Source organism: Mytilus californianus, unplaced genomic scaffold (assembly GCF_021869535.1).
Source record: "Mytilus californianus isolate M0D057914Y unplaced genomic scaffold, xbMytCali1.0.p SCAF_3, whole genome shotgun sequence".
Classification (NCBI taxonomy): domain Eukaryota; kingdom Metazoa; phylum Mollusca; class Bivalvia; order Mytilida; family Mytilidae; genus Mytilus; species Mytilus californianus.
The window spans coordinates 71,733,016-71,749,127 of NW_026262679.1; the positions used below are offsets into that span (position 1 = coordinate 71,733,016).

Sequence of the window (16,112 nt, forward strand, 5' to 3'; positions counted from 1 at the left end):
ACGAATGCGGACAGAATTTGAAAGTAGAAGTTAAAGGTAAAAACGAAAGTAGGTATTTAGAGTCAAAGTGCATTTATTTTCAGTGGATTAGCTGTCCCAATATATAGTCGGGGATTCCTATAATTTATCTGGATGGAAAACACAGCCTTTGGATGAAAATCAGAGGAAAAGAGAAACAAAATTGAAACTTCAGAAACCGAGACAGGTAATTTTAACTTGATTCAAAACTGATTCATCATAGAACAAACGCCTCTGAATGCTGAGGACAGAGGTCAGAATGTGTTACTCATACTTTACAATTAATGATAAAAGTAACCATGGTGATACTATTTGTACAAAAATGGAAGTTACAATTTTATGTGTTTTTATATTATAGCATTCTGATTTTCCTAAAAATTAAAGGTTGTCCAACTTTATAAAATTAAGGAGATGTGGTATGATTGTCAATAACTATGAAACATCTTTCCACAGTAACAAAAATAGACAATAGAGTACAAAAGTTAGGTCATCATACAGCATTCAACACTGACCAACATTCTAGCTGATGTATGCTATAGACCAAATAAACAAATATGGCATCAGCAACAAACAATTATAAAAACTTGTACAATCTACTGACTTGGGACAGACACACAAAAAATATGACTGGGTAACTCTTAATGCTTGCAAGCTGTCCACCCTCCCTGAGCTGGAACAGTGGTTTTACATCACAACTTAAGAACAAACTGTAAAATTCAGTTGGTAAGGGCTTGATGTAATTATCAATCCATACACATCCAACAAATTTAGTATAAAGATGAAGTAAATAGTCTGAAAAAAACATAACGTTGTGCAATGCCAAAATATGAATATGGACAGGATGTAGGACAGAAAAACAAATTATATGACGGACAACAACAACAACCACTGAATTATAAGCTCCTTATTTTTGACAGGCTCATTACGAATGTGGCTGAGTTGAACTTGTTTGTAAGCTTTCAACACTCCCTTCTCAGGGAGAGTGTCAATGATGTTACAGAAAAACATAAGAACAACCTGTAAAAATCAGTTGGAAAGAGTTTGACTCATCAGATGGGCACAAAACAAAAAACAACTAACAAGAACACAAAAGACACAAAAAATACTGATCTAAGAGTATTCACAGTTACTAAAAGCTAGGTCAAAGCCTTGTCATATATTTTATATGCAAAATATCATCTTTGATTGCAATATATATTAAACTTCAACATTTTTCCACTTTTATTATAGCCACCATGATGTTCGATAAGTATCTTGCCCTTAAAGTGCTTCAGAAAGAGGAGGTGTTATTTAGTTCCAAACTAAATCCAGTGGAAATATTACCTCATCTTACTAGCATGTCAGAGATGAGCAAGGTAAAATGAAGGACTCAAGATATATAATAATCATACTATCTAGTATTTATTAAGCTACTGTAAAGTGGGGAATTTTCCGGAGGGGTTTACTTTTTTGCTTACTTCGTGAAGAATTACATTGTGTAAATCTTATCTTTCAGGAAGATAAGAATCAGATAGGAAACAGGTTTGATGCTAGTTATTGTGAAATTTAAACTCTGTGTATAAAAATGAACCACATTATAATATGTAGATCTGAAATGTTTCATCAAACCAGCATATAAAAAAATAAGCAAGATAAGGGGTGCACAAGGGGCGAGGTAAGAGAAAAAACACAACAGATACTATTTAATCACAGGCACTTGTCTCTGAAAAAAAAAACCTATATACTATAATGTTATATTAAAGTATATAGGTAATTTTTTTTAGAGACAAGTGTCTGTGTATTTAATTACATATGAAATCAATTTGGAATGTATCCATTGTAAATATCATGTCAAAATAAGCAAGGGAAGAAAAAGAACACAGCAAATAGTTTTTGAAAGTCCAAACAAGATCCAAACAAAATAATCACCTTGTCAGGTATTGAGAAAGGAAGATGTGCTTTGCATTTTCTACAACCAGTTTTGTGTGTTCCGCTCCACTGATTTGTGCCGAAATTACAGGCTTTGGACTTTGTAAATTTCGTGAAAATAACAGTTCTACAGACTTTCATTCTTAAATTTCCACTCCTAAAAATGGCTTCAAGCTAATTTTGCTAGCGGGGCCATTCATGTTGTTCCTACACACCTAGTTTATATATTCCTTTAATCTAATTTATTCTTTCTTTTACTATTTTTTATTCTTTCTGAATATGACTGAAATATTTGCCACTGCATGTCAAGCAAACACAATCATCATAATCTTTTGCAGCAAGATGTAAAATGTTAACAGAACAATATTGTCTTCCTGAACATGTCAGGTATTTAATCAGGGGAAGCAAAGTAAACAAAAATCAAATTTTATCTTTTGCAGCAAGAAATTAAATGTGAACAGAACAATAAGGGAGAAAAAATAGCTACGCAACATTTACTGAAAAGGATTCGACAACAAGATAAATGTTTGATAGAGTTCATTAGGGCTTTGAGAGATCCTGAAATTTGTCAAACAGATTTGGCTGATATGTTAGACCCCAATCATTTACTGGATACAGGTAAATTGAATTAAGTCACACAGTCTCCTTATTTTTATGGGAGATTTTGTGGCGGGATTAAACATGTTTGTGTACTCAATCCTCCCCTTAACCAGTGGTGTAACAGCACAACATTAGAGAAACAAAATCAATATTAGTACATATAAATAATACATATGAAATAAAAATTTGAAGATTTTACTTCTGTGTTAAATTAATAACTTTTGATGACAAGTTTATTCAAAGGATTACAGTGAGAGGTGTACTGAAATTTGGAAGTCTCTAAACTATTGATTCCAGTGGGTTTAAGCACTCTGTCAGTTGGAGGATCCAAAAATCCTCTCTTTTACTTCTAATGATGTCTGACCCAGGGTCATTTGGATCAGTCAAGAAAACTTTGATGATTTCAAAAGACATTGAAGTGTTTGCCAGTTGTCCGTTAAGGACCAAAACCAGTCAGGCTCTTTAATATCATCAGATGCTGTTAGTACCTTGCAACAGCATATATTTTCCTATATTTTATTCAATGTATTGATTAATTTACATGGATCATGTCTAAATTTATGAACTTTATAAACAACATCACCATAAGTTTAGGTTGAATTTTTGGTTTACAGTAGTTGGTGGTCACTTCAACCTGAAACTTTGTACATGTATATTCATAATGAGGTGAACTGTAATGTTTATGCCAAACAAGGATTTTGACCCAGATTCATAGTTAACTGTATATGGAAATTAGGTAAAATTTTTGGTTTAAGATAGGTTGATGTTTTGGTATAAAAAAGATTACAGTTTTGGTTAAAGGTAGTTTGTGGTCACATCAACCTGACACTTTGTACACATGTTCATTATCAATTGAACTTATTAATATATGAAACATGTTTTGACCAGAATTTTACACTTAACTGAACATAGAAATGCGATATTGCAAGTGGGGCATGTTGTCCTATGGATACATAATCTTGTTTCATATGAATTAAAAATGTATTTGATAATTTAGAAATACAAAAAAATGTGAATGGATTTTCAAAATATAAGAAACCTATTTTTTTTTTAAACTCAAATTTGTGTAGTTATTTTTAAGTGAGCACTACTCTCATCCCTTTTGTCACCACCTCTTGGTAGACATGTTTGTGCAATTGCTGTCTCAGTGACACATACATCTCTTATTCATATTGTATACTCTCAAGAATAACCAATTATTTAGATGGTTTAACATGGTTTTGATTGATGGCCACTATTGAATTTAGAAATTTCACACAGTCAATGTCTTTTGGTTTTATGTAAATCTTAAAGTTAATTGTTAGTACAAAGATACATTTTTGTTTTGCCTGTGACAGTAGCAGAATGCAAGACATAGGGATTACATTCAGGTGAATGGGTAAACTATTTGTATAAAGCTTTATATTTCAGATGGTAGAAGACCTGGATGCCTTATACCTTATATACAGATACCTTATATACAAAGTTTCTGTCTGTTATATGTCCATTGTCCTTGACCTCTTTTTCATGGTTCAGTGACTGCTTGAAAAAAATTTACAGTTCTTTTGTAAACATTTCTGTCAGGTAGGGTTCACCTGACCTCAACCTCATATCATGGATCAGTGACAAGGTTAAAAGTTACGTGGTCAAATTAGTATCTCAGATACTGTAAGCATTAGGTCAGCTATATTTGATGTATGATGTATGGAATGATTGTAAGGTTTACATTTCCAACTGGCAGATTTTATCTGACCTTGACCTCAATTTCATGATTTATGTGACAAAGTTAAGTTTTTGTGATTTGGTCTATTTCTCAGATATTATAAGCAATAGGTCAACTATATTTGGTGTATGGAATGATGGCAAAGGTGGTCATCAGGGTTCATATGACTTTGACCCCATTTTCATGGTTTATTGGTCAAGGTAAAGATTTTGTGGTTTGATCTGTTTCTCAGGTTCTATTAGCCATTGGACCACTATATTTGGTGTATGGAATGATAGTAAGGTGTACATGTCTGTCTTTCTGACCATGACCTCATTTTCATAGATCATTGATAATGTTAAGTTTATGTGATACTTGTTGTTAAACCATATTACAGACATTCAACATAAATTCAATGACAAGTAAAACAAGTGAGACATTTCAGTGTGTACACTCTTGTTTATACTTAAGATAAAAAAAATTGAAAATTATTTTTGGAGAGTGCAAATTAAGACTTCTGTGGCTTTTGAATGCAATGAAATTTAATAATTAATCATATCTCTTTCTTATCCCAAAAGTTATTGTGGAAGTTTCAACAATTTTGGAATTTATGTGTTTATTGGTGCCTAGATTAGGACTTATAATCAAAACCAAATTTTTTTGTTTAAAAGACAACAACTCAATGACACAAATTTCGTCCTTCTGTCCATGCATCTGTCCGTCCATCTTATTAGCACTCTCACATGTTCAATTCTTGACAGATTTTAATCAAACTTATATCATAGGATTATATCAGCATTGTATCAGACAAGTTCCAAAATTAGTGCAATTTTTGAAAGAGTTATGCCCCTTGGAAATATTTAGTTAATTGGAAAATTGCATTGTTAGTGCTCTCATGTGTACAATTCTTGCCAGATTGGTATAAAACTTATATTATAGGTATATATCAGCCATTTCTCGGACAAGTTCGTAAATCAGTGCCAATAAATAATTTTTCCCTTGGAAACATTAGTTATATGGAAAATTGCATTGTTAGCAATCTAACGTGTACAATTCTTGCCAGATTTTTATAAAACTTAAATCATAGGTTTATATCAGCAATATCTTGGACAAGTTCAAAAATCAGTACCGATCAATAATTTTTAAAAGAGTTATGTCCCTTGGAAATATCAATTATATGAAAAATTGCATTGTAAGCGCTCTCACATGTACAATTTTGCCAGATTTTTATCAAATTTATATCAAAGGTTTATGTCAGCAATGTCTTGGACAGTTTTGAAAATCAGTGCTGATCAAATATTTTATGAAAGAGTTATGCCCCTTGGAAATATTAATTATATCTGAAATTGCATTGCATTTGCTCTGAAGCCTTCATTTCTCTAAGATATTTTTTAAAATTTATAAGAAATTTTTAGTTTTTGCCAATGGACAGATAAAATATGTGCAACACAGGGGACATTGGAACTCTGTTCTTTTATCTTCTTCTTCTTTTAAATTTTGTCATGGGGGGTCTGTTTCTCTTCAATTTAAAGAGATTTGAATATCCCCTTGGTATCTTCCACCTATTTTTAAACTTATAGACTTCAATGAACTACTACAGGAAAAATAAAAGTAAAAAACCTTGTGCAATACAGGTAATTGAGTCAACAGATTGTCACAAAAGCCATCTAAAGTACACTTTTTTTTTATCAGGAAAGAAATGGGATCAGCCAGCTCCATCTGTACCATCAGAAACAAAAGCTGTTAGAGATACAGAGGCGATTACACCACCAATATACAATGGAGTAACACAGCTCAGACATTTACCGTTTTCTGTAATGAAAATTTTGCAAATTTTAGATTATAATGAAAAGTGGAAGGACCTTGCAGAATATCTTGGTAACATTATTTATAGAGTTGTAGTAATGTAATATGAATTGATTCTTACTCTAGGATGTAGTAATGTAATATGAATTGATTCTTACTCTAGGATGTAGTAATGTAATATGAATTGATTCTTACTCTAGGAATACTAAATTTTCCTGGATTTTTTTTGGATACAAGCAATGTTCTATATTAATTTTATGCTATTTCATTATAAATAAGTTTCTCATGGAGCTAGCCCAAATTTGGAAAAAGACTGATAGCATTTTTTGTCAAAAATTTTCACAATTTAGAAATCGCATGTGCTATCATTAAATTTCTCATAAATTAATTTTAAGAATACATCTTCAGTATGATAGTGTCTGATCTATACTAGATAAGTATAACATTTTTGCCTTATCTTGTCTGATCTCCTTTCTTTGAGACCAAGTACATGTATAACTTTAATTTGTCTTGTCTTATATTTTCCCCACTGTACGTGAAGCAAACAACAATCAATCAATCTTATACTTTTCCCTTTCTGAACACCTTCAATAAAATAGATTGGAAATTTTTCATTTATATGTTGAAAAAATAATATTTCTAGAAGGGATGTTAACGAGTACCTCAGTATTCGAGTATCGCTCTGTAGTACTGTGTATCGAATATCAAAACGATACTCGACTAATCAGTTTCCTGTTAGAATATTGCTGTTTTCTTCATATATAAAATTGATCTTCTTGAGAACCTCTTTCGAAAAATTAAATAGGCATTACTGATTAATCATACTAGTAAATAAAAAACATTTTGTTTGGAATGCTTGTGCCAATTTGTCATTTAAGATGCTTCCGGAAATACGTGGGCTATACCTAGGCTAACACTTTCAACTAAACATGTCTTAGCCATTCTGTCACATCTGTAACGTCAGAGCAAATATTTTCGTCTGCTAAATTTACAAAGTTGCAAAACCCAAAAATAGTTAACAAGAAAATGTTTCCAAATAAAAAAAATTTGTTGCATCCTCCGGTGACCCTCAGTGAAAAGTTAAACTTCTAATCCTTACACCTATGTAAACATTAAATTTGTTTTCTTAACAATTACCAAATACTATTGTTTGATATGGTTTTTCCTTGTTATAATTTTTAAATAGGTGTTCATTAAATTACATTGATTAGATTATTGTTTTTAGCTCACTTGTCGTCCGTCGTCATCGTTGTCGTCGTCCGTCGTCGTCGTCCGTCGTCGTTAACTTTTACAAAAATCTTCTCCTCTGAAACTACTGGGCCAAATTTGACCAAACTTGTCCACAATCATCATTGGGGTATCTAGTTTAAAAAATGTGTCAGGTGACCTGGCCAACCAACCAAGATGGCCGCCATGGCTAAAAATAGAACATAGGGGTAAAATGTAGATTTTGGCTTATATCTCTGAAACCAAAGCATTTATAGCAAATCTGACATGGGGTAAAGTTGTTTATCAGGTCAAGATCTATCTGCCCATGAAATATTCAGATGAATCTGACAACCCGTTGTTGGGTTGCTGCCCCTGAATTGGTAATTTTAAGGAAATTTTGCCGTTTTTGGTTATTATCTTGAATATTATTATAGATAGAGATAAACTGTAAACAGCAATAATGTTCAGCAAAGTAAGATCTACAAATAAGTCAACTTGACCAAAATGGTTAGTTGACCCCTTAAGGAGTTATTGCCTTTTATAGTAAATTTTTAACCATTTTTCGTAAATTTTTGTAATCTTTTACAAAAATCTTCTCCTCTGAAACTACTAAAACAAATTTAACCAAACTTGTCCACAATTATCATTAGGGTATCTAGTTTAAAAAATGTGTCCGATGACCCCGCCCGCGAACCAAGATGGCCGACATGGCTAAAAAATAGTACATAGGATAAAATGCAGTTTTTGGCTCATATCTCTGAAACCAAAGCAGTTAGAGCAAATCTGACAAGATAAAATTGTTCATTAGGTCAAGATCTATCTGCCCTGAAATTTTCAGACCGATCAGGCAACACTTTGTTGGGTTGCTGCCACTGAATTGGTAATTTTAAGAAAATTTTGCAGGTTTTGGTTATTATCTTGAATATTATTATAGATAGAGTTAACTGTAAACAGCAATAATGTACAGCAAAGTAAGATCTACAAATAAGTCAACATGACCAAAACTGTCAATTGACCCCTTAAGGAGTTATTGCCCTTTATAGTCAATTTTTTACAATTTTCATAAATTTTGTAAATTTTTGTAAATTTTTACAAAATATTTTCCACTGTTACTACTGGGCCAAGTTCATTATAGATAGAGATAATTGTAAGCAGCAAGAATGTTCAGTAAAGTAAGATCTACAAACATATCACCATCACCAAAACACAATTTTGTCATGAATCCATCTGTGTCCTTTGTTTAATATGCACATAGACCAAGGTGAGCGACACAGGCTCTTTAGAGCCTCCAGTTTACTTAATTAGTACTTGTAGGTAGGGAGCTATTAATTATGGTGTGTAATTCCTTGTCCCAGATACTTATGTCCCCGGCAGATGGTTTTTCATCTGTTGATCAACAAACCACTGAATGTAAAATACGTATTTTTGTGTTTCCATGTTGTAGATATATTCCTGAGCGAGTACTCGAGTATCGATTGACAAACCCAACGAGTACTCGATTAGTTATTAATCACCGAGTTGACATCCCTAATTTCTAGACATAATTCAATATCTAATTTTCTTACGTTATGGGGATCCAGCTGAGATACTATCTAAGCTCTGTCATAGTTGGAATTTCACTGTGTTCTCTTAAATCTGTAGAAGAGATTGCATACTTCTACAACTTTTCTGTCATGTATTAATGCTAAAAAATCAGGAGGACTAAAAATGAGTTTGTTATAAATTTAATAATAAAGGTAAAAATATTATATTTTACAGGATACACTGTTGAGGAAGTCCAGCATCTACAGACTACACCGAAAAGTTGTACAGAAAAGTTAATAGCCAACTGGTCTAGTGGGGATAAGCCAGTTCAAGCTACTGTAGAAAACCTTTTCAATGCTTTAGATTTCATGGAAAGGAAAGATATCATGCGTGATCTTGAACAAATATTGAATTATAAATTCAAAAAGCAAGAGTCAGAGAAACCTGGATTAAGTTTTGTTGCAATGGAGCCAGTCATTGACATTCAGGAAAGAAAATCACATGACAACAAAGAAACAAGCTTGTATGATAGAACAAATATGAGCAAAACACCAACTGAAGTAGGTGATATTTGTCAAAGTATTGAAATGGATGGAATGTCTCTTGAAACAAGATTCAGTGCTCAAGATGATAGGGAATTAAAACTGTTAAGATCAGCAAATTATGCATCATCTCATATTCCTGAAAACAATCCCCGACAGGAGACAGAAAAGCCAAATGTTCTAATTCAGAATGGAGAAAACGATAAAGACAAAAAATTGGAAAAACAGATCTTCCCAGACAAATCTTTACCTAACACTTACCACAACAAGGAGCCATTTTCAATAGAAAACAATGCTCTTCAATCAATTAATGAGCAAAAAAGTGAAGAAATTTCTAAAATAAATACCACAGAGACAAGTTCTTCTGCACAACAACAGAAAGTAGAAAATACTGATCCTATCATAGATGTTGGAAATAACAACACCAAATGTGTCCACAAAAATATGACAGATAAGGTTATTGACATTGTCAAGAGCAAGCCATTAGTTGTTGGTTCTGTAATTGGTGCTTTATCATTGGGGTTGATTGCTTACAGTAGAAATAGTTAAATACAGTTTCTTATAAGAACCAAGCAGAAGTTTAATGCCTTTATTCAGGATATACCTTCCATAGCTCTACTGTTTGTTTTAATAGTTTACGTTTTTGAAAAATTTCGTTTGGTTTTATATTTACAGAATTTACTTAACCCAGTATTTGATAATCATAGTATGGAAAAAACTGAGTTATAGTAATATCAACTATAATAATTATAATGAATATAATGATTAGAAGTGTTAATAGAAATTATTAAAATAGAGTGAAAATGCTTGATTCAGATAAGAAACTGTATTTAACAGTAAAATTATTTAATTAGAAGTTGATGTCAGATTAAGAAGTAAATTCAAACAATTTTTATTTTTTTAATTTTTATTATGGTTAGGTTGTATTTTTTTGGGGTTGTATTTGTTGATTTGAATAGCTGTTGGTTGATTTTTGTGATGATTACAGTAGATAGTAGGTTTTACTTTGGAACACCAAAAACAACATAAAAAAGCCCTATCATTGTCATTTTCAATTTGTCAGTTACATATGTTGAAATGTAAGGTGCCATATATACGAATTATTAGTCCCAAAAGAGAAAAATAAAACCATTTCAATTTCTACAATTTACAGTTTACATACCAATTACTGTTATCAAGCATATTTTTAGCATAAGAAACATTTTGTGTATATATGGCATAACTTCAAACAAATATGTTCATTGTATTTATAATAATTTAGCATTGTTACATTTTATTAATTCAGCATTGTTACATTTTATTCACACATTGACATATCAAGTTTTCTTATTTTTTGAATGAGGATGATGTTATGCATCTATTTCTTTGACAGAATTGACAGTTGTTGGACTGTTCAAAAATAAAATAAAATGTAAATAAACTAAGGCTTATCGTTGTGCAACATGACTCATAATGTCATGAAAATATTCCATTGTATATATTCCAGTATATTCTGCCATCTTAAATATTATTATGTAGTCCTGTACTTATTAAGTACTACTTAATGTTGTTTTTCTTATTTTTTTTCCAAATGATTTATCAGTTTATTTTACAAAACATGTGTTCAAATTTCTAAGTGCTATCTTTGATTTATTAATTGTAAATAATGAATATTTAAGAAAGATTTATGTGATAAATTTTGAATAAGGTGATCCCTTCTGACATAATTATCATTTGTATATTATAATATCTAGAGTAACTTGCCCTTTTCTGGGGGTTTTCATTTAGGAATAACATGCATAAGTCAAACATTATAGTCAAGAGTTTTTGTATTAGATTAGAGATTCTCCTCAATTTTTTTAAGTTTGAATACTCCTTTATAATTAATTTCATTTTGTATGTGCAGAATGATTAATTCCAATGGAATTCTTCCAAATAAAGCGACAATAGAAGTCAAAAGTTATGTAAACAACAACAAAAAAATGAATTCGCAATTGCATCAGGAAAATATTATACAGTCTTAAGTCAAAAGTGGAAATGTAGTTAAAGGACCAAAAAATTAATCAGAATTTCAAATTGTTACTTGCCATAAAGAATGATATACCAGAAGAAAAACTGTTTGATTTTATTGTATGATTTTTGTTTATTTTACACAATAAGTGCTGATGGTTTGTGATATAAAGAAAGCTTTCAAAGTGCTGTTTATGACTTTTAACCTGGCCTCTGACCACAATTAATTCCCTTTGTTTGTGGTGTACAAACAAAGTATATTAATACTATATTGGCTATTTTTCTTGATTATTCTTTGCAAATCAGTCTTCTCTGTTTTGTATGAGGAATGATTGAACCAGTACCTATACCATTGCTTGCAATTCAGTCATGTTTATTATATAATTATTTGATACAATTTTTTTTTTCCTGTGTTGGCTTTTCTGAAGAGCAAAAATACTTCCAGCAATACACAAAAATAAACACTTTCATTGATTCATTAAATGACCTTTTACAGGGGAAGAACACCAATGTATTATGAAGATATATGTATAATAAAGATGTTATTGCACTAATGGTCAGGGGACACAGTTAGCGTCCTTTGGTTTTCATTGTCTACAAATATAGTCCCTAGTGTGAACTGTGTATAACTTGCAAATTTTTCATACATCTTCCAAATTCATTTCTTTATTTGTTATATCATATTGGTGTAATTATGCTTTATTTTTGCGAATTTTCTGTGATGTTTTATATTTATTTTCCATTATGAGTAAGATTATTTATTTTCATGTGTAGAGACGTATAGATTATTACATGGCATTTTTCATATCAGACCTTTTATTGGCTCTAGGTCATATCAGCCCAAGAGCAGGAGGCTCGAGGGATGATATCATGAACGAGGGCCAATAAAGGGTCTGATATGAAAAATGACATGTAATGATCTTTTTAGCATATACTTCAGTAGAAGAAATACAGACAAGAACTATTAAAATTTTGTCTTTCTTTGAACTTCTAGATAATAATTTACAGACAACCAAATACAAGTTTATTAACTTTAATTGTTTTTATTGATATAACAAGCATTTCATTTATCATGTGACATTTCACAACAATTATTATGTTCTTAGTTTGAAAAATTTATTGTCACGTCTGCCATGTTTACAAACAAATTTCCGGAAATGCACGATGTTGCATGTGATAAACCCCACGGACAATAACGGAAAGGCATTTGATAACATTCTGGAAGTAGTCAATAAAGGTTCGTTTATCACCCCACCGAGGAAATTCTTAGGAATCTGGTTAATAAACATAATAACCCTTTCATAGCCTTTTAATTATTTCTAAATGTTATTGAACTGTAAAATTTAAGTAATATTTTATACAAGTATATGATAAATGCAGGTATTGATTTCAATATCTGGCTTGTTTTCATATTGCTTATTTTGCCGATATTCTCTTGAATTAATAAGTGAAGCTTGTTTAATTTGTCATATTGATATTCCTTACAGAAAGAAGACATTATATACCATTAAATTACTGTTTAGACCAGAATTGTTGCTTTATTTATGGTGTAAACAAATTTCCCTTTAACACACAAAGTTTTAGAAAAATATGATTTACAAAATTTGAACTATCTCTAGAATTTTATCTTTAAAAAATTTGAAGGATAACAGTTGTAAATTTTATTTTGTCATTTTGTGAAAGTTTTTATTCCCTGTAGGGTATATATGATGTTCATTTTGGCATTTAACTTCATCTAATGGTATGTCCGCATATCAAAACATTAGAAGGCCAAAAAATTTTCAAAATGGGAATGAAATTACTGTCAAAAATCCTGATCATACTAAACACCAACAATATAAAAATATGAAATTTATTTGTTGTAAAATAACTGTATTAATGAATTTTTTCCAGGGAATTAAAGCAATAATAAGTACGTAATATTAAATGTTTACTAGAGTTACATAAAATACAATGGCTATACCAAACCCTACTTCATCCAGAAACCTGTGTAAATTTAACCTGAATAATTCAGTCGTTATATTCCACTGCTCTACGATGGCTACATTAACGCCTGTAGGCCTTGTCAATAAAAAATCGTCAAATAATCATTCGGAATTAGCTCGGGATTTACCTATCTTGATAACATTGAGCTATTAGCTGATTGGCTCTCTCTCACAGAGAGCACCAATCAAAATCCTGGATTCGTGAAGCGTTTTTATTATATAAAGAATTCAGGCCCTCGTGAGTGGGAGAGTCGATCACGGGGAGGGACTGAATTATTCAGGTTAGTGTAAATTTAAACTCTTGTACTGGGAACAAATGAATGAACCAGATTATGTGTTTGCAAACACACATATGGTTTCTGAGAAAGGATATTGATTGGTTGCTCCTTATATTATTTTATTTTATAACCGTTGAAAAATTTGAAGACAAAATATTTTGTGATGCTTGCAAATCCTTTGGCATTGAGATATTTGTTTCTTTTGATATAGACATAATATAGGTTGTATCAACATTTTTATATATAACATAAAACAATGAAACTCATCAAAACCAAATACTTTAGACTGAATATTTTGTTCAGAATTTCAGATTATACAGATTTTCCTGTCATACAGGATAAACTACTTAGAAATATTACTGTGTTCCCAGTACAAGAGTTTAAATTTACACAGGTTTCTGGATGAAGCAGGGTTTGGTATAGCCATTTCATTTTATGTAACTCTAGTAACCATTTAATATCAGGTATTTATTATTGTTGTAATTACCTGGAAAAAAATCAATTTATCACATACCTCATGAAGTCAATTTCATCCATTGTTATATTTGACCATGTCTTTCATTCAATAAAATGTTATTTCATCAATGTTATTTATGTATGTTTTTCTGTGTTGTCAACTCTTTAGAGTATAAATTTGCATTTCAAATAAACTTCATTACTGTTGTTTTCATCTCTGTTTATAAAGGGGTAACTTCATTCTAGTTCACTAACATAATAGTACAAAATTTAAATTTAGCAGATAACAGTATTGTATTTGAAGATTTGTGGGCATCAATTGACAATTTGATGGTAGCATTAGTTGTGTTTACTGCTGACATGTTAGAGGAACCATTAAAAGGATATTCGCAACAATCAAAGTAAGAAAATAAATACCCTAAATATTCAAATATAATATTGTTATCAACCAATAGAGCCGCTAAATCATAATTTTAAAATTGGTACACAATGTCTGGACTTATACACAATTCAGACTATCAATCATGGAATTTAAATGCCATTAAATTTAATTTATGGCTTTATCCAATCAAAATGAACAATACAAATAATGATGAATCAGAATTTTTTATTGACTTGAAAAAAGGTAAGACAATACAAAAGGAAGCAATCAAAAATCATTAGTGAAGAAGGACAGACAACTCAGTGACCAATAGAATACAAGACAAATGACAGTCCTAACTAAATATGAGAAGGAACCAAAAATTATATTAATGCTTCTTGAGTAGTTTAAATTTTATCTGTTATTGAACCATTAAGTTGCATGTAATTCAGTTGGCAAGTGAGGTAGCAAATTTTTAAAGTCAGAATTTAGGTAAAATGTTCTACATGATCACTTGCATTCACAGTCCTTAACACTTTCAATTATTATTGCTGTGAGATTGATTTGTTGGCCCTTTCTGTATTGTTTTTATCCCTGCCTATACAGACCTTAAGGAAAAAGCTTTGTTTTGCTGTACATAAACTGTTATGAATTTTCATTGGATATTTAACTGCATGTATTTTGTATAAATTCCAGTTTTACCATAAATGTGTTATGCACTAACAAAGTCAAAAACGTAGTTGGATCCCACACACTACAACTTGCTCATACCAATTGCACTGTTTTGGCAGGTATACAATTTGTCCTACTTAGGAGTTGTTGGTCTTTGTAAAAAAAAACTAATATTGGTCAAAATCATTGTCATATCCCACACAATACACCTTTTTTATTCCACTTGCTTTGTATAGGCAGGTATACAATTTGTCCTATTGGAAAGTTGGTTGACCGTTATGGAATATTTGTTTCACAGATGACGACGGATATGTTCCAATTGTCGTAACTACTATCTCATCCCCTTTCCCTCGATTGTGACCTAACGAATTACACATATCACTGGGTTTGTACTTGCATGAGCAACGTGACAGGTTCCACATGTGGAGCAGGATCTGCTTACCCTTCCAGAGCACCTGAGATCACCCCCAGTTTTTGGTGGGGTCATTGTTGCTTAGTCTTTGGTTTTCTATGTTGTGTTTTGTGTACTGTTGTTTGTCTGTTTGTCTGTTTGTGTCTTTTTCTTTTTTAGCCATGGCTTTGTAAGTTTTATTTTAGACTTATGAGTTTGAATGTCCCTTTGGTATCCTTCACCTCTCTTTGACTATTGGCTCAGAGGTTAAGAATTTAAAAAAGTTTATGATACAGTTTGACCATTCCTGGTACATAAAGCCAAACATTGAAATGAGAACACACAGAATCACATGAACTCCTGCAAATTGGAGTAAAGCTACCTTATAACTGTACTTTATTTTACTCCTTCAGTTTTTGTGTTGTGCTCATTTGTTTTTGTTTCTGATCCTTAATGGTTTTCGTTTGTAAAAATTGCCTTTTATTTTTCTTTACTGTCTCTGAAATGCTAACCAACTATTTCCAGATGAAAATGAAGAATGTTTCTTTTACATAAATTTTAAAGCTTTTATTAAAAAGGTTGAGTAATCAATATTGATGAAAATATCATAAGCTGGAAAATTTGTTCATACTAAATCACAAGATTGGTTGTTGGTTTAATGCCATTTTCAACACTATTGGCAATATTGTGGT

General features: G+C 31.3%; 1 protein-coding gene across 1 annotated transcript; it reads left to right on the top strand.

Moving 5' to 3' along the window:
- Positions 1-11: 11 nt before the first annotated feature.
- LOC127735016 (uncharacterized) lies at positions 12-14,204 on the top strand. The gene is made up of 5 exons (XM_052245081.1): positions 12-205; positions 1,249-1,373; positions 2,367-2,544; positions 5,900-6,085; positions 8,981-14,204. The coding sequence occupies exons 2-5, from the start codon at positions 1,254-1,256 to the stop codon at positions 9,835-9,837; spliced, it is 1,341 nt and encodes a 446-aa protein (XP_052101041.1). The 5' UTR covers positions 12-205; positions 1,249-1,253; the 3' UTR covers positions 9,838-14,204.
- Positions 14,205-16,112: the final 1,908 nt, after the last annotated feature.